This window comes from Elephas maximus, chromosome 11 (genome assembly GCF_024166365.1).
Source record: "Elephas maximus indicus isolate mEleMax1 chromosome 11, mEleMax1 primary haplotype, whole genome shotgun sequence".
NCBI classification, from domain to species: domain Eukaryota; kingdom Metazoa; phylum Chordata; class Mammalia; order Proboscidea; family Elephantidae; genus Elephas; species Elephas maximus.
The window spans coordinates 101,371,185-101,397,582 of record NC_064829.1 but is presented as its reverse complement, the minus strand read 5'-3'; the positions used below and the strand labels follow the sequence as shown (position 1 = coordinate 101,397,582).

Below are 26,398 nucleotides of genomic sequence, written 5' to 3'. Positions count from 1 at the left end.
AGCGTTCTTTCCTTTCACTATTTCTCTGTCCCCTTCAGTCTAAGCTAATGGGTTTTCTGCTGTGGTAACTGATTAGATCTATCAGCCACAGGCTTAATCTCTTTAACAAAAGATTGTGTAGCCACAACCTTGGTGAACATTCTAGGCCGCATGTCCTTAGTTTGTACAACAGAATTTTCCAAATCATTAAGATTTGTTTTCATTTTGCACAGTTCATTTTTTAAGTCCATCTCCTTCCTCTTGCATTTTACTATAAGCAGCAAAGAGAAACTACGCAGCCCCTTTAAGACCTATCTGGCTTAGAAATCTATCTCCTCAGCGAAATATCCAACTTCCTCAGAGGTTCTCTCTTCCACCAAACATTTGAACATAATTCAGACAAGTTCTTTGCCACGGCATAAAAAGTATTGCTCTTCCTTCATTGCTTGATCATATGATTATCATTTTCTTTTAAAGCTTCACCAGAAGCACATTTAACGTCCACATTTTTAGCAACATTCTATTGGTGGCGCCATATGCATTCTCTAAGAAGATACCTTCTGTGTAGCTCTCCCCTCTTCCTTCCGTGCCCTCACCAGAATCGCCTCGGACATACACAACTCTACCAACAGTCTCTTTAAGGCAACCTAGGCTTTTACTATTAGACCTCCACCCATTACTCCATTCCAAAACCACTTCCACATTTTAGGTATCTGTTAGAGCAGCATCTCCACTTCTCTGTATTAAACTCTGTCTTAGTTATCTAGAGTTGCTATAATAGGAAAACCACAAGGGGGTGGCTTTAACAAACAAATGTATTTTCTCACAGTTTAGGAGGCTAGAAGTCTGAATTCTAGCCAGCTCTAGGGGAAGGCTTTCTCTCTGTCAGCTCTGGAGGAAGGTCCTTGTCTCTTTTAGCTTCTGGACAATCTTCATGTGGCCTGGCATCTCTCTTCCCCCATCTCTGCTTCTCCCTTGCTTGTTTAATGTCTTCCATATCTCAAAAGGGAAACCCTGGTGGCACAGTGGTTAAAAGCTATAGCTGCTAACCAAAAGGTCAGCAGTTTGAATCCACCAGGCACTGCCTGGAGACTATGGGACAGTTCTACTCTGTCCTATAGAGTGGCTGTGAGTCGCAATCGATTCGACGGCAAGGGGTTTAGTTTTTTGTTTTTTTACATCTCAAAAGAGATTAACTCAAGACACATCCTACACTAATCCTGTTTCATTAACATAACAAAAACAACCCATTCCCAAATGGGATTATAACACAGGCACAGAGGTTAGGATTCACAACACATATTTTTGGGGAACACAATTCAATCCATAACATCCATCGACGGGTGAGTGTTTACTTCTACAAGCTGTGCCACATCCACACAGTAGAATAAACCCATTGCAATGAGTCTATTCTGACTCAGAGCGATCCTACAGACAGAGTAGAACCGCCCTGTAGCGTTTCCAAGGCTGTAAATTTTTACAGAAGCAGACTGCCACATCTTTCTCCTGTGGAGCAGCTTGTGGTTCCAACTGCCGACCTTCCTGTTAGCAGTCGAGCGCTGAACCACTCAGAAATAAAAAGGAATAAACTGGTGATACGTGCAATTGCATGGGTGTTACGGACTGAATTGTGTCCCCTAGGAATTTCTGTCAACTTGGCTAGGCCGTGATCCCCAGTATTATGTGGCTGTCCACCATTTTGTCATCTGATGTGATTTTCCTGTGTGTTGTAAGTCCTACCTCTATGATGTTAATGAGGCAGGATTATTAGAGGCAGTTATGTTAATGAGGCAGGTCTCCACGTACAAAATTAGGTTGTGTCTTATGTCAGTCTCTTTTGAGATACAAAAGAAAGAAGCCAGCAGAGAGACATGGGGATTTTATACAACGAAAAAACAAGAGCCAGGAGAATAGCGCATCCTTTGGACCTGGGGTCCCTGAGCTGAGAAGTTTCTTGATGACAAGGACCTTCCCCTAGAACCAACAGAGAGAGAAAGCCTTCCCCTGGAGCTGGTACCCTGAATTCGGCCTCCTAGACTATGAGAGAATAAATCTCTCTTCACTAAAGCCATTCATCTGTGGTATTTCTGTTATAGTAGCACTAGATGACTAAGACACAGGACACATGGGTGATCTCAGAATTGTCAGCTGAGGGAAGCCAGACAAAGCAGAACACATACTGTACGATTATTGCATTTATATACAACTCCAGAAACTCCAAACAAATTTACGATGACAGAAAGCACACCGGGGGGTGCCAGGGAACAGGGAAGAAGCAGGAGGGAGGAATTACCAAGGGTCGTGGGGGTGATACCCATGCTCATTGTCTTGATGGTGGTGATGGTTTCACAGGTGGAGGCACATGGCAAAATTCATCCGATCTTACACTTCAGTTATGTGTACTTTTGTGTATATTAATTTTTTTAAAAAAAGCAGCAAAAAAGCAGCAGGACATGAGAAGGCAGAGGGGGACAGGAGCTGGCTGAACAGACACAGGGAATACACTGTGCAGAGGAGCGTGCCGTCTCACTAGGGGGAGAGCAGCTAGGAGTATATAGCAAGGTGTATATAACGTTTTGTATGAGAGGCTGACTTAATTTGTAAACTTTCACATGAAGCACAATAAAAAAAAAAAAGGCAGCAGAACATTATGAATAGTAGGAGCGCCCCCTGGTCTAAGTGCCTGGGTGTACGTGTGTACGTTCTGCACTGGCAGAGAAAGGCCTGTAAGTATCCGAGCCAGCAGTCCACAGTCAGAGCTGGCAGTCAGGAGTAAGACTTTGGGGAGCGACGTGGAGGGTTTTGTTGTGAGCGTATAATGCATCTCTGGGCTATCTGATTTGTACACAACTACCGCTTGTCACAATTATATACCATTTACAATTACGAACAGTGCTGCCCAGGCAGGTGAGGGGGCGCGGGGGCCAGCCTCCTGACCTGGCCTTCGGCCTTCGGCTCCAGCTCATCTCAGCCATGTGAGGCGAGGGCGTGTATACACCAGCCCACACCTTCCTTACCGTCTTGTGTATCAAGAAGAAGTCCTTCTTATGGGCACAGAACGCCTTCTTAAACAGTCTCTTCTCCATGGGGGTCCAGATGTCCGAACCTGTCGGAGAACATAGCCACGGGAGGGGAACACGTCTCCTTCTGGGCCACAGCCGTGGCTGAATGCAGACCACCCTCCTCTCTAAAGCTGCAGCTCACTGGGCACCATCTATGTGGCCAGCACCCTGCCGAGCCCTTTACTTGCTTTATCACATACCACCAGCTGCTGTGGAGTCGACTCCAACTCGTGGTGACCCTACGCGTGTCAGAGTAGAAACGTACTCCACAGCGTTCCTGATGGCTGATTTTTTCGGAAGTAGATCGCCAGGCCTTTCTTCCAAGGCGCCTCTGGGTGCACTCAAAACTCTAACCTTTCAGTTAGCAGCTGAGCACATTAACTGTTTGCACCACCCAGGGACTCCTTTACCTCATACAATCCTCACGAAAACCCTAGGAAGTAGGGACCATTACTATCCCCACTCTATGGATGCAGCAACTGAGGCTTCCATAGGTTAAGGACTTGCCAAGGGCAAGTGGGTGCCCCAGGCCATCTGAATCCAGGGCTGCTGTTGTCAACTGCTGAGCCTGGGCCCACCTCCACCTCTCCCTGCCAAGGGCCTCTCCAGCCCAACTGTGCGCAGTGCTTGGGAGAACCTGCTGGGAAAGGAGGAAGGTGCCATCTACCCAGAAGAAAACAGTGCCCACTGGGGCACCCAGGAGAGAACAGACCCTTCCAGAAAGGCGGGCAAGGAGAACTCCGGGAGGCACACACGCCAAGGATGCCAGTGGAGCTGACTGGTTCACAGGGGTCTCAGCCAGGCCCAGACTGTCCTGCCAGCTTTTCTCCAATCACCTGTGTAACGATAGTCAGCGAGCGGATGAGTCTGTGACTTCTGGGGTCCCCTGAGCAGGAGCATCTCCAGGGCAATCTGGAACAAAAGAAATTGCAGGTGACTTACTGAGGGAGGGATGGTGAGGAGGAGAACTGTCTTCACGCTTTCACTGATTTGAAAAATATTTAAAGCCCTCCCTAAGTCATTCCCCAACCCATGGCTACTCAAAGTGGGGCCCACTGGCTGGCCAGCAGCCTGTAAACTGTTACCTGTAAATCGACTACAACACTAACCATGAGTCCAGGTGACTTTTTTTTCAAAGCAAGACTTTCTCAATGAAGGAAACAGCGTATGGACTCATCCTGGTACAAGGTCCTCATCTCATCAGCGTAGCACTACCCTTGCCCTCTGTCCCATTTCAGTTTCTGTATAGCACTGCTCATTATCTAATGATATATTATTTTACATTTTTCCTGTTTTGACTCCCCTCGTAAGATGTAAGCCCCATGAGGGCAGGGGTTTTATCTCACTCACCAGTGTAACTCCAGTTAGGACTGGCTAGGTAATCCCAAGTGCAAAATGAATATATGGGGTCCCCTGTTCAAACATTAAGAATTTCAGCAGAACAGTAAGCTGAGCATAGGGTCCTGTGTGACTGTACATGTCGCACACCTGTGAAGCCGGCCCTGATCCCAGGGCCTATGACCTTAGAGATCACACATACCAAACCTAACCAAACCAGTTCCAACTCAGAGTGATCCTACTGGACAGAGCAGAGCTGCCCCATAGGGTTTCCAAGGCTGTAATCTTTACAGAAGCAGACTGCCACATCTTTCTCCTGTGGAGCAGCTGGTAGGTTCAAACCGCCAACCTTCTGGTTAGCAGCCAAGCACTTAACCACTGCACCACCAGGGCTCCTCACGGCATACACACTTCTCCAATAAAGACTTGTTGATTACTCTGCTGAGCACCTCCTACGTGCTAGGCGCTGTGTCCCAACTCAATTGAAAACAGGACTGTGGCACTGGCTCTCAAGTCCGTAACATGGGTGACATGATTTTTCCTCCCCCCACCACTCAGAGACTTTTATTTTCTAAACCTCAAAAATGGTGAGGAGAGCCATGGCATTTATGTTTTCACACATGGATTTTGAATCAAAGGATAAAGTTCAAACAGCAACACCTAAAAAATATACATATGGTTACATATGTAGGTATGTAACACGTGTATAGGTGTGTGTATGTGCATACAAATGTATGTATGTGTACATACAGGTATGTGTGTATATGCATAACCAAACATCTCGAAAGGTTGATTTTCTGGGTTTGAAGAATTAGGATCACAGTCTTGTGGAACATCTTGGTCAGCTGACATAATGTAGTTCATAAACTTATGTTCGACATCCTAGTCTGGTGAGTAGCATCTGGGGTCTTAAAAGCTTGTGAACAGCCATCTAAGGTACAACTAATGGTCTCTATTTCTCTGAAGCAAAAGAGAAAGACGAAAACCAAATACTCAGAGAAGAAACTAGTCTATAGGACAAATAGTCTACACAAACCACAACGTCATCTACCCTGAGACTGGAAGAACCAGGTGGTGTCCAGTACTACCACCAACTGTTCTGTTCAGGGCCACAAAAGACGGATCCTGATAGAATGAGAGAAAAATGTGGAACAGAGCTCAAATTATTCTTTAAAAAGTCCAGACTTACTGTACCGGTTGAGACTGGGGGACTCCCAAGACTATCGCCCTTAAATACCCTTTAAACCTTGAACCAAAACTATCCCTGAGGTCACCTTTTAGCTAAATAACAGACTGGCTCATAAAATAAAGGATATCACACGTGAGCCCTGCATTCCTTTAAAAAATCATCTATATGCAACCAAACGGTCAACAATTACTCTAAAGCAAAGATAATAAGAAGGTAAGGGGGTTAGGGAAACTAGATAACTGGAAAAGGAACAACCTGAATGGAAATAATGAGAATGTTGACATATTGTGAAAAACGTAGCCAATTATCACTGAACAATTTGAGTAGAAAATTGTTAAATGGGAACCTAATTTGCTGTGTAAACTTTCACCAAAAACACAAAAAAAATATTATTTAAAAAAAGAGGCTCAATATACAAACCAGATGAATGCAGGACCTGAGTTGGGTCTACCAAAAAAAAAAAAAAAACAACCAAACCTGTTGTCATCAAGTCAATTTGACTCATTGCGACCCTATAGGACACAGCAGAGCTGCCCCCATAGGGTTTCCAAGAAGTGGCTGGTAGATTCGAACTGCCAACCTTTTGGTCAGCAGCCAGGTTCTTAACCACTGCACCACCAGGGCGTCTTCTCCAGAGGCTCCGAAAAATTTCTGAAGACCTTGGTGCTATTGTTGTTGCCCTGATCAAAAATCATTTGTTGTTGATAGGTGCCCTCGAGGTGATTCCAACTCACAGCAACCCCAAGTGACAGAGCAGAACGGTTCATAGGGTTTTCTAAACTGTAATCTTTATGGGAGCAGACTGCCAGGTTTTTCTCCCACAGAGCTGTTGATGGGATCAAACTGCCAAGCCTACCTGAAGTGAGCCCATATCTGAGCATTTCTCCTGCAGTTCACAAGGAGCAGGCCAATCCCAAGACTACCAGGGAGAAGGACGGCTGGCCCTACCTTAGCTTTCGGTAGCTGTAAGCCCCCAAGCAGATGGCACACAGCTTATATCTGGAAGCCCCACCCCAGAGAGCAGAAAGTCCCCCAAGGCTCCTCCAAGCCAGCCAGCCCCCGTCCCGCCTCACCTGGACGTTGCCCTGGGCCTCGTGCAGGCAGTGCAGCGCAAGTTCCAGGTTCGTGCCCCCTCCTGGCATCACGCTGGAGCAAGCCACGTTGCAGAGCTCTGTCACTGTCCACGAAGACCAAGCCGCCCCAGCAAGGTGGGAGAAAGGAGTGAGCAAGTGTGAGCAAGGGAAGAAACCTTACCAGAGAGCACAGAGAAAACCCAATGGCGGCCAGTCGATTCCGACTCACAGTGGCCCTGTGCGTGACAGGGTAGAACTGTACTCCATGGGGTTTTCAAGGGCTGATTTTAACCATCTGCACCCACCACCCTGGAACTCCTATAGGGGAGCCCTGGTGGTACAGTGGTTAAGTGCTCGGCTGCTAACTGAAAGGCTAGAGGTTCAAACCTGCTAGCTGCTTCATGGGAGAAAGATGTGGCAGTCAGCTTCTGTAAAGATTACACACCTGGAAACCCTGTGGGGCAGTTCTACTCTGTCCTGTAGGATTGCTGTGAGTCAGAATCGACTTAATGGCAGTGGGTCTGGGCCTCCTACATTGAGTCTACTCCCCATACTGTATTTCATGATTTAATTTTTAATAACTTTATATACAATCTCAAAGTCTGTGTCCTTAAACAAGCGAATGAAATCCACTCGTGCTTATTATTTATATACTGTTGTATTTGCTCCTTCTTATTTCATATTTACTATTTGTACTCTCTGGCACTGTATCACCCTTTTCCTTCCTCCACCTGTGCAGGTTTCATGCAGCATACTTGTATTTCTCACCTATAAAAAACAAAAACCAGCTGCCATCCAGCCGACCCTGACGCACAGATACGCCATGTGTGGCAGAGTAGAACTGTGCTCCATAGGGTTTTCAAGGGCTGATTTTTCAGGTGCAGATTGCCAGGCCCTTCTTCTCGAACTGCCAGCCCTTCAGTTAGCAACTGAGTGTGTTAACTGTTTGCACCATCAGGGATGGGAGGCCTCCTTTGACCTGCTCTATCTCACATCACAGGTGAGGCGGGTTGAGTAAAAGGAGGACAAAGAGAAAGGTGGTCCTGTCACCTGCTCTGGACACTGACCAGCTACCTTGTGAGTGAGAAGCAGGGGCAGGGAGCCCTGCATGGGACAGGCAATACTGGGAAGAGGTTAGCAGCCAACAGGGGACACTACTTCTTGGTCCAGGTGAGAACTGGGAGGAGAAACTCCCTGGAGGTGGGAATCTGACCCCCCAAGCCTCAGCCACCTCGATCCTGCGTTTCCAGGTTGGTCATCACGTCTCCCCACGGCTTCCAGACCAGAGCGGCTAGGTGTTCATCAGCATCAGCCAGAGACCTCTCCTGGAGCTCCGGAATATCAGCCTGAAACCGGCTTCCTATGTTGATGTGTCTGAAATGCAACCACACACAGACATGCAGGACACATCAATGTGACTCGGACCGGGGTAAGATTGGGTGTTCCCTCAAAGAAGAAACCAGTCTACGGGACAAACAGTCTACATGAACCACAGCTTCATCTACCCTGAGACTAGAAGAACTAAATGGTGCCCAGCTACTACTACAAACCGTCCTGATCAGGGCCACAACAGTTGGACCTGACAGAATGGGAGAAGAATGTAGAACAGAACCCCAAATTCTGAAAAAAAAAAAAAAAAAACAGAGAAACCACACTTACTGGACCAGTTGAGACCCGAGGGTATTGCCCTGAGATAGTCTTCAAACCTTGAACTGAAACTACCCCCTGAGGTCACCCTGTAGCTAAATAACAGACTGGCTCAAAAAATAAGGAGTAACACCCTGTATGACGGGATATTCATTACGAAAATCACCTATATGAGAGCAAATGGTCAACAATGACTTGGAAACAAAGATAAGAATATAAGTGGGCAGGGAAACCAGACCGTAGGAGGCAGGACAGCCAGAAACAGAAATAACGAGAATGCTCAGCGTTGTGAAGAATATAGCCAGTGTCACTGAACAACTCGTGTAGAAACTGTTGAATGGGAACCTAAACTGCTATGTGAACCTTCACTGAAAACACAACTATCATTTAAAAATAAAAAGATGGGGTGCTCTGTGTGCCTGTCCTTGGGCAGCATCCCTCCTCTGTGGGGCATCTCCAGCACTCCAGGCATGTCTCACAGGCAACAGACATACACAGGTATTTCAGAAACCTGTTCAAGGACACTTCTTCAGGCATCTCTTTTGCAGCCCAGGACACGGAAAGCACACGCTAATATCTGGCACGTTTGTACATCCAGGGCCACACCTATCTAGCCACCTCCTATGGGTGCTTGCTAGTCTTGCACTGAGCCATCACCAATTCTGTTAGAACCCCAGGGTCTGGGGCATTCTGCCTCCATGAGCCCAACCGTGGTATATCTGGACAGAAGAAATACTGGGGGAACTCCCTGAATGTACCCGGGAGAAATCCCCTGCTTCCCTGCTAGGACGGCTCTGTTGCTGGACCTGACCCCCTGTGATGAAGGGGACCTTGTGAAAACTGACACTGGAATCCAAATGGGGTGAAATCACCCCACTTTGGGGAGGACCCACAGGCTCTAAGTCTGCTCCACTCACGGTTCAATGCTGATCTTGGTGTCGTCCTTCACCACACAGATGCCAAAAGAACCATCCACTGGATCTAGAAAACATCCAAGGAAAAGCCTCAAGGAGGCTGGCTCGTAAGGATCCACAGGCCCCCTCTGCCTGCATTAGGGGACACAGCGGACAGCAGGCTCTTTAAAACTGCATGCAATAGGGAAGGGTGGGGCTTTTAAAATGCCGGAGTAGGGAGCTCTGCGGGCCCTCTTCCCACCAAAACAACTGAACTGGCGAACAGGATAAAAAAATAATAATTTCAAGTCTCTGGAAATTCCCCTAAGGGTACATAGCAAATGGAGAAACACTCATTCAAGAGCGTCAACTGAATCCCAGTAAGAACAGCGAGAGTCTGTGGCTTTTGAGCCAGGACCTGCTCTCTTACCCTCAGCTCCACATCACAGAAGTTCTACCCTGAGGGCTCCACCTCAGCTATGTGTGGCCAAAGAAATGGGGCTATGTCTCCCCAGCTCCCAGGCTGGAATTATGGCTTCACCGCAGGAAGAGCAGGCTGCTGGTGGTGCTTCTCACTCCCCAGCCTCATACTGCAAAAGCTCTAGCCCAAGCACACGTGGCTTAGAGGACTTGAGGACTTTTTTTGCCGACCCAGCTCCCACTCTTATGGTGGAAGATCTACCCCAGGCATGAACGGCCAAGAATACTAGGACCCCAGTTGTCCCTGTCCAAGCTCACTCACAGGGTGGAGGTTCCCTGAAGAAAGGGGCAAACTAAGAGGACCAGGGGCTACCACCCCGACCCAGTACCCACTCACAGAGGGAGGGAGGAGCCACTCTGGGAAAAGCCCCTGCCCCCAGCTCCAGTGCAGTGGTGTACGACTCTATTCAGGTAGAAAGTAGGTCACAAGGATGAAGAGCTTCACAGCTATGGCTGAAGCAACTGGCTTTATTTGGTACAGAGTATGGTGAACTCCACGTCAAAGGGCACTGTTGTAAACAATGGAGATCCTGGTAGAGCACAATTAAGAGGAAGCTGGTAGCTCCATGATACCGCAAAACGGCAGAGCAGCCAGAAGTTTAATGGAGAACCAGGGAAAGCGGCAGCCAAGAAGTGCCCTCCTGGGGCCACAGTCAGCCCTGGGGGTCAGGAAGGCTGGGCGCATGCGCTGGCCTGCACTACTCAGGAGCCATCGGAGCAGGACGCAAGGCAGATGAAAATGCTTCCCCCAAACTGCACACAGATTATCAAACTGGGTGGAAGCCTTGCTGGCGCAGAGGCTTAAACATGACCTCTGGCCAAAAAGTGAATGCACAATAAGCTACTCAAGCCAGCTACAATTTCTAGGAAACCAGGCTTAACAATAAAATCACACTCTTCTTTGGCAGCCTAGAGTACTAAGTGCATGTCTAAGACTCTACTGAGGAGAGAAGCAGCCTCCAAGATGCTAGTGCCTAGCTGAATATGGGGCAAAAACATAACACCCCTGACCTGTGATAGCAGCCTCCAAGCCACACATACATTCAATGACAAAGAGTAAAAATCCGACTGGCCAAGGAGACTCAAGTACAACCTTAGAACTATAAAATGTTTATGCTTACCCAGGGGCATACCCTAGGAGCCAAGCTAAAAGACAAAAAGAAGCAGGGAAATCTGAGCATGAATATCGGAGGATGTACACCATGGGGGAAATAGACCTTGCGGGATTAGTTCAGCCAAGGTAATAAACAAAGACACAAAAGACCAAGAAAACTCTCAGGGAAGGGAGATCAATATTCAAAACTGCTAAAATATATTATCTAAAATGCCTAGTTTACAATAAAAATATATGAGCTATGAAAAGAAATAGGAAAATGCGACCCTTACACAAAGAAAAAAAAATGGAAGCAATAGAAAATGCCTTTGAAGGGGCCCGGATGTTAGACTTAACAAAGACTTCAAAGCAGCTATTATACATATGTTAGGAAACCATGCTTAATGGAGTAAAGTGAGGTATGATGACAATGTCTCATGAAATAGAGAATATCAATACAAAGACAGAAATTATAAAAAAGTACCAGAAAGAAAATCTACAGTTAAAATATATAATAGCCAAAATGAAAAATTCACTAGAGGGGCTCAAGAGCAGATGTAAGCTTGCAGAAGAAATAATCTGCAAACATAAAGATATACCTATAGAGATTATACAATTTGAAGAACAGAGAGAAAAATGAATGAAGAAAAATAAACAGAACCTTGGGAAAATATGGGACACCTTCAAGCACACCAACATACATGTAAGGTGAAATCAGAAGGAGAGGAGAAAGTGATAGAAAAAATATTTGAAGAAATAACGGCTAAAAATTTTTCAAAAATTAAAATTAAATATTATGCTCGTCAAAAAACTTTATCAAAAAAGTAAAAAGAGAACCTACAGACTGGGAAAAAATCTTTGGCAACAACATATCTGACAAGGATCTAATCTCTAAAATATATAGAATACTTCAACAACAAAAAGACAATTCAATCAAAAAATAGGCCGAGGACATGAACAGACACTTCACCAAAGGGGACATTCAGGCAGCTAAGAAACACATGAAGAGATGCTCGCAATTATTAGCCATTAATAAAAAAAATCCCTATGTTGGCATCTCCTGCCTGGAGGGGAGATGAGAGGGTGGAGGGGGTTAGAAGCTGGAGAAATGGACACGAAAAGAGAGAGCGGAGGGAGAGAGTACGCTGTCTCATTAGGGGGAGAGTAATTGGGAGTGTGTAACAAGGAAAAAAAAAATTTTCTTTTTTTCTTAACAAGGCATGTATGGGTTTTTGTGTGAGAGACTGACTTGATTTGTAAACTTGAAGCACAATAAAAATTATTAAAAAAAAAATCCATTGCCGTTGAGTCAATTCCAATTCATAACAACCCTGTAGTACAGGGCAGAACTGCTCCATATGGTTTCCAAGGCGTGCCTGGTGGATTCAAACTGCCAACCTTTAGGTTAACAGCCATAGCTCTAAACCACTATGCCACCAGGTTTTCCAATTAGCCCTTAGAGAGATGTAAATCAAAACTACAATGAGATAACTTATTTCACCTCCACAAAATGGCACTGATCAAAAAAGCAGAAAACAACAAATGCTGGTGAGGTTGTGGGGAGATTGGAACTCTTACACACTGCTGGGGGGGTTGTAAAATGGTATAACCACTACGGAAAACAGTATGGGGCTTCCTCATTACAGAAACAGAAATACCTTATGATTCATCAATCCCACTCTTCAGTATACACCCTGGAGATATAAGAGCTGTGACACAAACAGACACAGGCCCACCCACGTTCACTGAAGCATCATTCATACAACAGCAAAAAGATGGAAACAACCTAAGTGCCCATCAACAGAAGAATGGATAAACAAATCAAGGTACATACATACAATGGAATACTGCGCAACTATAAAGAACAATGATGAGACTGCAAAACATCTCGTAACATGCATCAATCTGGAGGACATTATGCTGAATGAAATAAGTCAATCACAAAAGGACAAATCCTGTATGGCCTCACTTTTATAAAAAGTCAAGAATAGGTATACACACAGAAAACAATCTTGAAAGTAAGTAAGGACTCATCACGTATAAGGGAATGCCAACAAGATTAACAGCTGACTTCTCAACAGAAACAACGGCAGTCAGAAGGCAGTGGGATATTCAAAGAGATGCAAGTAAAAACTGTCAACCAAGAATTTTATACTCAACAAACTATCTTTCAAAAATGAAGCTGAAATAAGACATTCCCAGAAAAAGAAAATTTTAGGGAATTTATTGTTAGCAGACTTGCCTTACAAGAAACAAAGATGCAAAATTTTTTGGCAATAAAATGGAATGAAGTACTGATATAAGCTATAACATGGATGAACCTTGAAAACATTATGCTAAGTGAAAGAAACCAGTCACAAAGGACCACATATTCTATGACTCCATTTTTACAAAATGTTCAGAATAGGCAAATCCACAGAAACAGAAAGTAGATTAGTGGTTGGTTACCTAGGGCATGAAAAGGCAGGAATGAGTGACTGCTAACGAGTATAGGATTTTCTTTTGGGGTGATGAAAATGTACTAAAACTGATTGTGGTGGTGGAGGTTGTACAACTCTGTGAACATACTAAAAACCATAGAATTGTACACTTTAAAGGGGTGAATCGTACAGCCTATGAGTTACATCTCAATAAAGCTAATTTTAAAAAATGCTAAAAAAAAAAAGTTCTCTAGGATGAAAGCAAGCGATACCAGACAGTAATTTGAATCCACATGGAAAAAAAAAGAGAGAGCAGTGGCAAATAAAATTATGTAGACAATTACAAAAGGCAGCATAATTACACTTTCTGCCCTTCATTCTCTTAAATTATTTAAAATTAACTGCATAAAATAGTACATATTATGGACCTCCAAAATATAAAAGTGTAATATATTTGACAGTAACAAAACAAAAGAGGCAAACGGAAACAAACCTGTACTGGAGTAAAGAAATGACACCAGATGGTAACTTGAATCCACAGGAACAAATGAAGAGTATCAAAAATGATAAATAAGAAGGTAGATATAACAAACTATAAATATATGAGTCAGAATTGACAGCAGACAACAACAGTAACAACATAAATATATGCTACTTTTCCTTTACTGGCTTTTTAAAATGACATAAAGTAATAATTACGACAAGGAGCTCTGGCTGCATGACAGTTAAGCACTCAGTTGCTAACCAAAGGTTTGTGGTTCAAACCTATCCACCGAGTCCATGAGAGAAAGACTGGCAATCTGTTCCCGTAAAGATTACGACCCTGAAAACCCCATGGAGCAGTTCTACTGTCACACAGGGTCACTCCGAGTGGAAATCTAACAACGGCACCTAACAACAACAACAGCCACTGTCACAATGTAGTGTGAGGTTTCTAGTACATACAGATGCAATGTGTATAAAAATAATAACACCACAAAGGGAAGAGAACCACTACGGAAGACAACACAGCGCCTCCTTAAAAAGCTAGAAATAGAAGTACCATACAATCCAGCAGTCCCACTCCTGGGAATAGATCCTACAGAAATAAGGGCCCTCACATGAGTAGACATATATGCACACTCATATTCATTACAGCATTATTTACAAAAGCAAAAAGATGGAAACAACCTAAAAGTCCATCAACAGATGAATGGATAAACAAATTATGGTACATAAAAAAAAAAAATACTATGAAACGATTAAGAACAATAACAAATGTGCAAAACATCTCACAAAATGGATGAATGTGGAGGACATTAGTCTGAGTGAAATAAGTCAATCACAAAAGGACAAATATTGTATGAGACCACTATTACAAAAACTCAAAGGTTTACACACATAAAGAAACAATCTTTGATGGTTACAAGGGTGGGGAGGGGTAAGGAGGGAAAAACACTAGATAGTAGACAAGTCTTAACTTTGGTAAAGGGAAAGACAACGTACGATATAGGCGAAGTCAGCACAACTTGACCAAGGCAAAGTCATAATAGCTTCCTAGGCACATCCAAATACCTTGAGGGACTGAGTCACTGGAGCTGAAGGCTGGGGACCATTGTCTTGGGGGACAGCTAGGTCAACTGGCATAACAGCTCATAAAGAAAATGTTTTACATCCTACTTTGGTGAGTAAGTATCTAGAGTCTTAAAAGCTTGTGGGCTGCCATCTAAGATACATCTATTGGTCCCATCTCGTTCAGAGCAAAGGAGAATACAGAAAACCAAACACACAAGGAAAATATCACTCCAAAGGATTAATGGAGCACATGAACCACAGCCTCCACCAGCTTGAGCCTAGAACTAGATGGTGCCCAGCTACCACCACCAACCACTCTGACAGGGATCACAATAGAGGGCCCCGAACAGAGGAGGAGAGAACTGTAGAACAAAATTCAAATTGACAAAAAAAGACCAGACTTACTGGTCTGAGAGAGACTGGAGGAACCCCTGAGACTATGGCCCCCTGACACCCTGCTAACTCAGAACTGAAGCCACTCCAAAGCCCACCTTTCAGCCAAAGACTAGACAGGCCTAGAAAACAAACTAACACACGTGAGGAACATGCTTCTTGGTTAGATCAAGTATACAAGACCAAATGGGCAACACCTGCCCCGCCCAAAAGCAAAGATGAGAAGGCAGCAAGGGACAGGAAAACTGGATGACTGGACACAGGGAACCAAGCGTAGAAAGAGAGAGTGTGCCAACACATTGTGGGGACTGCAACCAATGTCACAAAACAATTCATGTATAAATTTTTGAATGAGAAACTAATTTGCCCTGTAAACCTTCACCTAAAGCACAGTAAAATTTTTTTTAAAAGGGGTAAAGAGAGAGAATAAAGCTATACAGGCATATTGTTTCATTGTTGTTGTTAGCTGCCATTCAGTTGGCCCCCAACTCATGGAAACTCCATGCACAACAGGATTGGACCGTGGTGATGCAAAGGGTTTTCACTGGCTGATTTTTTGGAAGTAGATCACCAGGCCTTTCTTCCTAGTGTCTTAGTCTAGAAGCTCTGCTAAAATCTGTTCAGTATCACAGCAACCTGCAAACCTCCACTGACAGGTGGTGGCTGCATAATGTTTTTATATCTCACTGTAATTAAGTTAGTATGCATCTAAAGTACATTTTAAAGATATATACTGTTAATCCTAGAGCAACCACTAAGACCAAACCCACTGCCATCGAGTCAGTTCCAACTCATAGCAACCCTACAGGACGGAGTACAACTGCCCTGTAGAGTTTCCAAGGAGCACCTGGCGGATTTGAACTGCCGACCTCTTGGTTAGCAGCCATAGCACTTAACCACTACGCCACCAGGGTTTCCAACCACTAAGAAGATGACTTAAAAAACAGTGAAAAGATCATTAAAGGAATTAAAATGTTTCACTAGAAAATAAATCACTTAATGCAAAAGAAAGCAGTAAAAGAGGGACATAGTAAAAAAAAAAAAAAAAGACATGAGACAAAGAAAACAAAAAGCAAAATGGCAGCTGTAAAGCCAACCATATCAATAACAAAATTAAATATAAATTGATTATACAATCCAATCAAAAGCCAGTGACTGTCAGATTGGGTTAAAAGAAAACAAAAAAAAAAAGATCCAACTAATGCTGTCTATAGGAGACAATTTAGATTCAAAGATACATACAGATTGAACATAAAAGAATGGGAAAAGACGTATCATGCAAACAACAATCAGAAAAGCACTGAAGTGGCTATACTAATATCAGACAAATTAGATTTTAAAACAAAATATTACTACAGATGAAAAGAAACATCATACTGATAGAGAGGTTAGGTCATTAGGTATATATAACAATTACATATGCATCTAACAACAAAGTCTCAAAATACATGAAGCAAAAACTGACAAAATTGGAGGGTAAAATAGACAACTGGCAGTAATAGTTGGAAATTTCAATATCTTCAATAATGGAAAGAATAACTAGGCAGAAGATCAACCAAGAAACAGAAGACCTAAGCGACACTATAAAACCAATGGGATCTAACAGACATTGATAGAATATTGCCCTCAACGTCAGTAGAATATACTTTCTTCTTGAGTGCACACGGAACATTCTCCAGGACAGACTATATTGTCCTAGGCCATAACTCACCCAAAACCAAACCCACTGCTATTCAGTCAATTCTGATTCATAGGGTTTCCCATAGGGTTTCCAAGGCTGTTCATCTCTACAGAAGCAGATTGCCACAGCTCTCTCCCACGGAGCCACTGGTGATTTCGAACTGCTGACCTTTCAATTAGCAGTCGATCATTCTAACCACCGCACCACCAGGGCTCCTTGGCCATAAAACACACCCCAATAAATTTAAAGGGATCTGAATAATACAAAAGTCAGTTCTGTGACCACACTGGAATTAAATTAGAAATCAATAACAGAAGGAAATTTAGAAAATCCACTAATACGTGGAAATTAAACAACATACTCCTAAATAATCAATGCATCAAAGAAAAAACACTTCGAGAAATAAAGAAATACAGCATGCTAAAACTTAGGAGACACAGCTAAAGCATCCTTTTATTCAGCCACAGAAAGGAATGAAGTACTGATACATGCTACAGCATGAATGAACCTAGAAAACATGATGCTGAATGAAAGAAGTCAGACACAAAAGGCCACATATTGTCTGATTCCACTGATATGAAATGTCTAGAATAGGTAAATCTATAGATACAAAAAGCAGATTCAATGCTGCCAGGGGCTGGGGATATGGAAGGATGGAGGGGTGTCCACTAATAAGTGTGGTGCTACTTTTTGGAGTGATCAAATTGCTCTAACGTTAGATTGTGGTGATGGGTGTACAACCCTGTGAATATCCTAAACAAGCATTGAATTGTACACTTTAAGTGGGTGACTTGCATGGTACATGAATTATATTTCAAAAAAGCTCTCTGAAACATCAGAGATGGGCAGAAGAGTGGTCAGGCTAAAAATGGCCTCTATGTTTTCTTTCTGGCTGTAAAACTCTAAGCACCTACAAGACAGCTGGTCCGGAACTGTCCTGGGATACTTCTGAACAGCAACAGGACCCTCAGACCAGGCACATCTACAGGTAAGAGAGCATCGCTGGACCAAATGCTACAGGGGAGAGGGATCTGGTGCCCAGGAGACCCACCACGTGATGTATCCAGAGAGGGGTCAGCCTCACTCACCAAGCACAGTGCTGAAAAGCTTGTCAGGGCCGGCCTGCGTGGCCCTGGAACAGAGGGTGTTGAAGTACAGCCCCGAGCCCTCCCGGATGGGGCTGAGCATCGGGGGCGGTGTGTAGGGGGAGCACTGGAACAAGCCCTTCAGGAGCTGGTCCACCAGGAACACGGGGGACCGTAGGCAGCTCTGGTGGTACCCTCCAGAGCCTGGCTCCCCAAATGTGGATGGTGGAGGAGGGATGAAGAGTGCCTTGGGCTGGGGGCGCTTCTTCCGCTTTCTGTGTTGGCTGCTCTCCTTGCTGTCTCTCTCTTCCTCATCTTTCTCTTGTCCCTGGAGAAGAAGAGTGTTCGGAATCGCAGGTGGTCACACGGCCACCCACCGCACTGCTCAGTCTTGGCAATGGCACCAGAAGGGTGAGGAGATCTGACCACAGAGACAAGAAATCTGACCCACACACCAAGCCTGTCTACTGGAAGCCTGTGGCAAGGATGCTGAGGAGGGCCTGCAGCGCACTGTCCAGGGCCGCCAAGCCAGAGGCAAGCCAGGGACTCTGTGCCTGGGGACATCTGAGGCTGCAGCCTGCACATACACCCATGCCCCTAGGAGGGGCCCCAACTCGGAGGATTCTGGAACTGTGAGAGGACAGTAACGGTTGTTACAATGACCAGCATATAAGGAGTGGGGACCAGGGATGCAGTGGAAGCAACAAAACGATAACAACTCCTGTGAGACAAATGACGGGGTTCAATCATGGACTCAGGTAAACTTCAGGTCCACACACCCTGTCCCCAAGCTCAGCATGATCCTCTCCGGGGGCAGGGGGTCCTCCAGTAAGGGTTGAAGAGACAAGTCCCAAAAGACCCATCCCTTGAACCTGCAGTGCTCTTGCTCACCTCTGAACAATCTCCCCTCCCCTCTGCCAGCCTCCTACCTCTTCATCCTCCAGGTCGCAGCTCCAATGTCCCCTCCTCCAGGAAGCCCTCCCTGACTTCTTCAGGCTGGGTTAGGCGCCCCTCTGACTCCGTCCAACTCTCCCCACTCAACTGGGAACCCCAAGAGGGCAGGACCAGGCTGTCATGGTCATGGCTGTGTCCCCAACACTGCCTAACACAGGCCTGGGCACAGAGGAGACTCAGTGAATGTCAAATGAATGAATGAATGAGTACACCACCTTCTAGAGTCAGGACTTTTGTTGGTGTTTGCTTTGGGTTCTTCCCACAGCTTCCATCAACAGGTGATGAGAATGGGAGAAGCATCCACACCCACCTTAGCCGTGCTCCCTGGGAGCCGTGTCCCTGAGGCCACAGGTACTGACACGGGGATCACCACAGCGGCTGTCGCTGCATTGTCCACGGGCTTCTTGGCTCCTGGGGGGCTCTGATGATCCTCATCTGGCCTCAGCACCTGTCTCAGTGGCTTGCAAAACTCTGAGGCAAACACCTAGACATGGGGGACAGACAGCTCTTAAAGCGAAACTGTAACAACTAACCAGCAGCCATCCAGTTGATGTGGACTCCTGGAGACCGGATGTGCGTCAGAATAGAACCGTGCTCCACAGCACTTTCAGTGGCTGACTTTTCAGTAGATCATTTTTCAAAGGCATCTCTGGGTGGACTTGAACATCCAACCATTTGTTTAGCATCTAAGCACATTAACCGTCTGCACCACCTGGGGGCTCCGAGAAAAACAGGAGCTGGAGAAAATAAGAGCTGCTCACAAAGACGGTTAGAAAAGCTGTGGCAAACCTCAAGGCAGTTAGCCTGGGAGCAGAGGTCAAACTGAACCCAGCATCCCCCAGGATGCCTCCTTCATCCTGAGATGAATGATCCCCAGATGTTCACTTCCCCCAGCCTGCTGGAAACCCCATCCCCAGAGAACCTGCTGCCCACGCCCCTTCACCTGTTGCTCTTGCTTCCCACGTGGTGATGGCCACTGGTCACTGTGGAAACACATGTGGCTGCTCAGGCCCTTCTCGGTGTAAAACATCTGGCTGCAGTTCTTACAGACGTAAGTGTTCCTTGGCTCTGTCCAGTCGGCAGGACTCCCGTTTTGCTGGTTACTGTGAGCAGACGTGGCAGGAGCGGTGAACAGTAGGATGGGACTCTGTCCCCTATCACTGGGCTTTTGTTGTTGTTCAAGTCTGGTTCCCTGAAAACTCTTGATAAACCCTAAGGAATGCAGGCTAGATCCCCAACGCTTCCCGGCCCCGCCCACGCTCCTCAGGACCGAAAGCACCAGAGCTCACTTACCAGGGCTAGCACATGAACACCACAGGACACCCTTGAGGGGCAGCAGGATGACTTCACTTACCATTCACCCACCACATTCTCGTCCTTCACCGGATGAGGGAGCCTGTAGATATTTCCACCCTGAGGACGAGAGGACAGCTGAGCCAACACCAGAAATGAAGCGGCACGGAAGAGTAAAACTATCAAACACTTAGAAGAAAACACAGGTGGGATTCTTTATGACTCCGGATGAGGCAATGGTTTCTTAGACGATAGCAAAGCACACATACACACAGAATAGACAAATCAGACACCATCAAAATTAAAAACTTTTGGGATTCAAAGAACACCAACAAGAAAGTAAAAAGGCAAGCCACAGAATGGATGACAAATTTTGCTAATCCTAAAAGAGTCCCGGTGGTGCAACAGTTAGGTGCTCAGCCGCTAACCAAAAGTACTGGTAGTTTGAACCCATCCAGCGGCTCCATGGGAGCAAGACCTGGCAATCTGCTTTCATAAAGATTAAAACCCGTTGCCATCGAGTCGATTCTGACTCATAGTGACCCTACAGGACAGAGCAGAACTGCCTCACAGGGTTTCCAAGGAGCGTCTGGTGGATTTGAACCGCCGACCTTTTGGTTAGCAGCCAAACTCTTAACCACTATGCCACCAGGGTTTCCTCCATAAAGATTACAGCCAAGAAAATCCCATGGGGTAGTTCTATTCTGACACATGGGGTCACTAAGAGTCAAAAGTCAACTCGCTGGCATCTGGGGTCTTAAAACGCTAGCAAGTGGCCATCTAAGATGCGACAATTGGTCTCAACCCACCTGGAGCAGAGGAGAATGAAGAACACCAAAGACACAAGGTAAGTATGAGCCCAAGAGTCAGAATGGGCCACATAAATCAAAGACTACATCAGCCTGAGACCAGAAGAACTAGATGGTGTCCAGCTACGACTGATGACTACCATGACACGGAGCACAACAGAGAATTCCTGAAGGAGCAGGAGAGCAGCGGGATGCAGACCCCAAATTCTAGTAGAAAGACCAGACTTAATGGTCTGACTGAGACCAGAGGGGCCCCAGAGGTCATGGTTCCCAGCCCTTATGTTAGCCCAAGACAGAAACCATTCTCGAAGCCAACTCTTCAGACAGGGGGGGTTAGACTGGACTAAAAGACAGAAAATGATATTGGTGAGGAGTGGGCTTCTTGGATCAAGTAGACACATACGACTATCTGGGCAGCTCCTGTCTGGAGGGGAGATATATAAGCCAAGGGGGACAGAAGCCGGCTGAATGGACAAAGAAACACAGGGTGGAGAGAGGGAATGTGCTGTCTCATTATGGGGAGAGCAACTAGGAGTATACAGCAAGGAGTATATAAGGTTTTGTATGAGAGACTGACTTCATGTGTAAGCTTTCACTTAAAGCACAATAAAAATTAAAAAAAAAAAAAGGTCAACTTGGTGGCACCCAACAACAGCAATATATCTGATAAGGGACTTGTATCCAGAATATATAAAGAACTCTTACCAAACCAAACCCATCGCTATAGAATCGATTCTGATTCATAGTGACCCAATAGGCAAGGTAGGACTGCCCTGTAGAGTTTCTAAGCCTGTAATCTTTATGGCACCAGACTATCGCATCTTTCTCCCACAGAGTGGCTGGTAGATTTGAACCAGTGACTTTTCGGTTGGCAGCCGAGCACTTAACCACTGCGCCACCAGGGCTCCTTAAGAATTCTTACAGCTCAATAATAAAAAGACATATAACCCAATTAAAAAACAGGCAAAGGATCTGACTAGACATTTCTCCAAGAACACAAACAGATGGCCAACAAGGACGTAAAAAGATGTTCGACATCATCAGCCATTAGGGAAATGCAAATCAAAAACACAATGAGATACCACTTCATCCCTACTAGGACAGCTAGAACGATAATAATAATAAAAACAAATAATAATAAGTGCTGGTGAGGATGTGGAGAAACTGCAACCCTTATACACTGCTAGTGGGAATGTAAAGTGGTGCAGCCGCTGTGGATAACAGTCTGGCAGCTCCTCAAAAGATTAAACAGAGAGCTCATCTTGGAAACCCTGATTCAGCAAGTCTGCTCCAAGACGTATCTCCAAGAGAAATGAAAACATATATCCTCACAAACACTTGTACAGGAACGTTCACAGCACCATTATTCGCAACAGCCCAGAAGCGGAATCAACTCAAACGTCCGTCAATGGTTGAGCGAGTAACTAACGTGGTACGCCCACATCGTTATGCAGCCATAGAGAGGAATGGTGTTCTGACACACGCTACCACGTGGGTGAACCATGAAAACATGATGCTGAGTGAAGTCAGTCACTCACAAAAGACCAAGTGTTGCATGATTCCACTTATATGAAATGTCCAAAACAGGCAAATCTATAGAGACAGAAAGTAGATTTGCAGTTGCCAGGGACTGAGGGAGACAGAAGGGAGGGTGTTGGGTGACGAGGGCTCAGGGGTGTGGAGTTTCTTTTCAGGGTGAGGAAATATTCTAAACTTGATTGTGGTTATGGATGCACAACTCTGAAAATGTACTAAAATCAACTGCATTTACATTTCATTGTAAACTGTGTGGTATGTGAATGTGGTTGTTGTTGTTGGGTGCCATCAAGTTGATTTCGACTCACAGCAACCCACATGACAGAGCAGAACTGCCTCACAGGGTTTTCTAGGCTGTAATCTTTACCGGAGCAAATCGCCAGATCTTTCTCCTGGAGCCAATGGGTGGGTTCAAACTGCCAACCTTTTGATTAGCAGCTCAGTACTTAACCACTGCACCACCAAGGCTCCTGTGTGAGTAACCAAAAAACCCCACTGCCGTAGAGTCGATTGCGACTCACAGCAACCCTGTAGGACACGGCAGAACTGCCCCACAGGGTTTCCAAGGCTGTGATTTTCACAGAAGCAGACTGCCACATCCTTCTCCGTGAAGCGGCTCGTAGGTTTATGCTGCTGAACTTTCTGTTAGCAGCCGAGCACTTAACCACTGTGCCACCAGAGCTCCTTCCATGTGACTAATAAAGCTGTTTTTAAAAAAAGAAGAGGTAGCTGTGGGATGGCAGGAGGGTGCTGGACTTGGTGTCACGAGAGAGCTCGCCACCTATGTCACTAAAGGAAGTGGCCGAACCTCTCTAAGCCCAGGACTTCAGAGCGCTATGTATGAAGGGACTAAGTGTGCAGGGCAGGGTCAGGCAAAGGGTGGGACCCCAACAAGACTTGCGGGATCCGTGGCTAACAATGAGAAGATATGTGCCCATTTCATGCAGGAATATTTAAGGGAGGGGGATCTCTATCTTTACATCCTCTGAAGATTTTAAGGAGGCAAATACAAAAGCAAGCAAGCAAAGAGAGCTTAGTGACAGAACAAAACAACACACAGTGTTTCTGACAACTCTGTAAAGTCCTCATTCTGTTTTAGGGGATTAAAAAAAAAAATTTTTTTTTAAGTCACCATCTCACTCAGCCTTCATTTCCCCCTCTGTACAACTTCTTCTAAGAGTTAAGTAAAATGAAATAAACAAAATGCCTGGACAACGAATAAACGCTAAAGCTGTTGCCTTCAAGTCAGTTCCAAATTATAGCAGCCCTACAGGACAGGGCAGAACTGTCCCATAGGGTTTCTATGACTTTAATCTTTATGCAAGCGGACTGCCACATCTTTCTTTTGAGGAGTGCTGGTGGGTTTGAACCACCGACCTTTCCGTTAGCAGCCGAGTGCTTAACCACTGCACCACCAGGGCTTCTTAGTAAATGCTAAAATAAGCAACAAATCAAACTCTGGCCTGCCTCAGGCCCTGGCCAGCCCCCTCCCCCACAAGAGCACAGGTACCTGGATTCTGTTGAATATGGTCAGCTTGGATTTGGTGTCCCGAGGGGGGTCCACCGTAGGCCCGGACGATGAGAAGGAGGCCATGGCTACCTGGCTTGGCGATGCCGCACAGCACATATCCATTTTCACCTTCTCCTTCCGGAAGCCAGAGAAGCGCTGGCCCCTGGGGTTGCCCGAGAAGAGCCTGTAGCCCGTACCCCGGGAGCAGGGTAGGGCCTTGTCACCTTTCGAGGCTCCTAACAGTGTGCCATTCTCAGTCTGGGTCTGCTTCCCGGGGAGCTGGGCACCAGGTGCCTCATCGCCCCCCAGCTGGCTCTGCCTCTGGCCTGCGGGGGAGAAGATGTCCCCCATTTCCAAGGCCCCTTTTGCAGATCGCAGCTGCTTGGCCAGAGAAGAGACATCTGGGTTAGCAGGAGGGTCCAGAGCAGAGGACGTGAGAGATGGCTGAGGGGTGGCCGCTTTCCGTCCTCCCTTCCCCTCCCGTCGCGCACTGCCCGGGGAGGCCTCGCGGGGAAGTGTGGCCGTGGACTTCCTCCTGCGGGCGGGGGACCCCTCTGGTTCCGAGTGCCCAGGACCAGCATGCAGAGAGTCCACAGCGGGTGCCAGTGGCAGGGACTGCTGCGGCCATGGCCCTGGCAGCGGCTTCAGGGCTGCCGGCTGGGCCTCGGGCCCGGGGAGCTGGGCAGCAGCCACCTGGGCGCGGGAGAAGATGCGCTGAGACTTGGTGACCATCTGGAACACCTGCATCTGCTCGTGGCCCACCAGGGACTCCTGCGACTTCAGGAAGAGCTGCCGGAAGAGCGGTGTGGCCTCTGCAGGGAGCCCGCTTGCTTTCTGGGTGTCCTGGGGGCCGGGATCCCCGGAGCTCTGCCACGACAAGGAATCATCCTCAAATTTGCTCTTCTTGGAGGCCCAGGCGTCGTCTTCCCCACTGGTACCTCTGGCATCACCGGACGCCTCCCCCAGAGACTTCAGGGGCGCAGCAGGGAAGGGTAGCAAGTCCTCCAAGCTGGCGCCTGAACTGGACGAGGCTTCCATCCCAAGGGAAGCGCCGCTGGGCCCCGGGCTGGACTCTGCGCTCTCCCGGGACAGCGCCGTGGGGGGCTTGTGCATCACGAACACGTTGTTGCCTTTGCTCTTGGGGCAGCCTGGCAGGTTCCGAAGCCACTGAAAGTTGGGCCCAGACGGCTGGGAGCTGGCAGGGATGGTCTGGCCACGGAAAAGAGGCAGGCAAGCAGGTAGGGGCCCGCCATCAGGCCAGCCCTCCAGGGTGGCTGGGAGCTGGAGGACAGGCAGCTCCGCCTCGGGGGCATCAGGGGCCCCATTCTCCCCAACCTTTGGCTGGATGCTGGTGAATCCATCAGCACCGACTGGCTCCTTGCGCAGGGGATGAGGCTCCTCAGGACCCTCAGTGCCCGGGCCGGCTGGGGCGCTCGCTGCCAGGGTGTTCGCCAAGGTGCAGGCAGAGGAGCCCACAGAGGCTGGGCAGAGGCAGGCCGCACCCCTCGCCTCGGGGTCTGAGGGCACCCCCGGGGCTGGACCGGGAGCCGGCATCTTCTGGTGCACGATGCTGCTCACAATGCAGCGCAGGAGGTCCCGGCTGGGCAGCAGGGAGCCTGGGGACCTGGCTTCTGGGGGCACTGGGGCCCGCAGGCCGCTGGCCACTGGCTGGCTGGTCGTCTCGTGGGCATGGGGGGAGTCCCCGCAGGACTCCTCTTCCGGGGGGGCCTCCTTCAGGATGCACAGGCCGTGCTGGACCTCATAGTGGCGGCGCAGTGAGCGGTAGTCGCAGTAGCTCTTGCTGCAGCCCTGCTCGATGCACACGAAGGGTTTGGTCTTCTGGTGGGTGAGCATGTGCCCTGTCCTGCAGTCAGACACACGGGGTGGTCAGCGGTGCCTCGGCCAGCAGCACCACCGCAGGCCCCATACATGTCCCCGAGTGCCAGCACACACACCACAGTGCAGAAATGGCACCGGCCCCCCACTGGGAAAGACCACCAAGTGGCCCTGCCATTGGCCCAGCCATCTGCGTGAGGAGCTCCTCTTCCCCACCGTGAAACAGACCCTTCTCTGAAAAAATCCACAGAAGCCAGGCCAGAGTTCCCCAAGGTGGGCTCCCCAAGAACGCGGGTCCCCAGAGCTGCCCCCCTCCGAGGACCCCAGCTCAGTTGGCAAATCAGTTTTGAAAACACTGTTTGCTCCTTGGAGGTTCCCGATGCACATTAGCAATTAAAGAGCCACACGACAGAGAAAGAGGGACATCTGTTTAACACTCCATGTTTCCCAGACTTATTTGCCCATAGAACTGTTTTTACAAGTTGCTCCTATTAGCCTCCCTCAGAACTAGAGTTCTGCAGATTAAAAAAACAAACAAATCTGTTGCCCTCAAGTCGATTCCAACTCGTGGGG

The 26,398-nt window shown here is 47.0% G+C and overlaps 1 protein-coding gene across 1 annotated transcript in view; it reads right to left on the bottom strand.

Annotated features, from left to right (window-relative positions):
* The window catches only part of ZNF541 (zinc finger protein 541), a 54,298-nt gene that overhangs the window by 5,796 nt on the left and 22,104 nt on the right, over positions 1-26,398 (bottom strand). Inside the window, exons 4-13 of the mRNA XM_049901353.1 lie at positions 23,990-25,853; positions 20,196-20,254; positions 19,785-19,944; positions 19,152-19,325; positions 17,891-18,215; positions 9,206-9,269; positions 7,873-8,015; positions 6,642-6,745; positions 3,878-3,953; positions 2,997-3,085 (exon numbers count right to left, since the gene is read on the bottom strand). Coding sequence (XP_049757310.1) covers positions 2,997-3,085; positions 3,878-3,953; positions 6,642-6,745; positions 7,873-8,015; positions 9,206-9,269; positions 17,891-18,215; positions 19,152-19,325; positions 19,785-19,944; positions 20,196-20,254; positions 23,990-25,853 — 3,058 coding nt within the window. The remainder of the gene's footprint in view (positions 1-2,996; positions 3,086-3,877; positions 3,954-6,641; positions 6,746-7,872; positions 8,016-9,205; positions 9,270-17,890; positions 18,216-19,151; positions 19,326-19,784; positions 19,945-20,195; positions 20,255-23,989; positions 25,854-26,398) is intronic.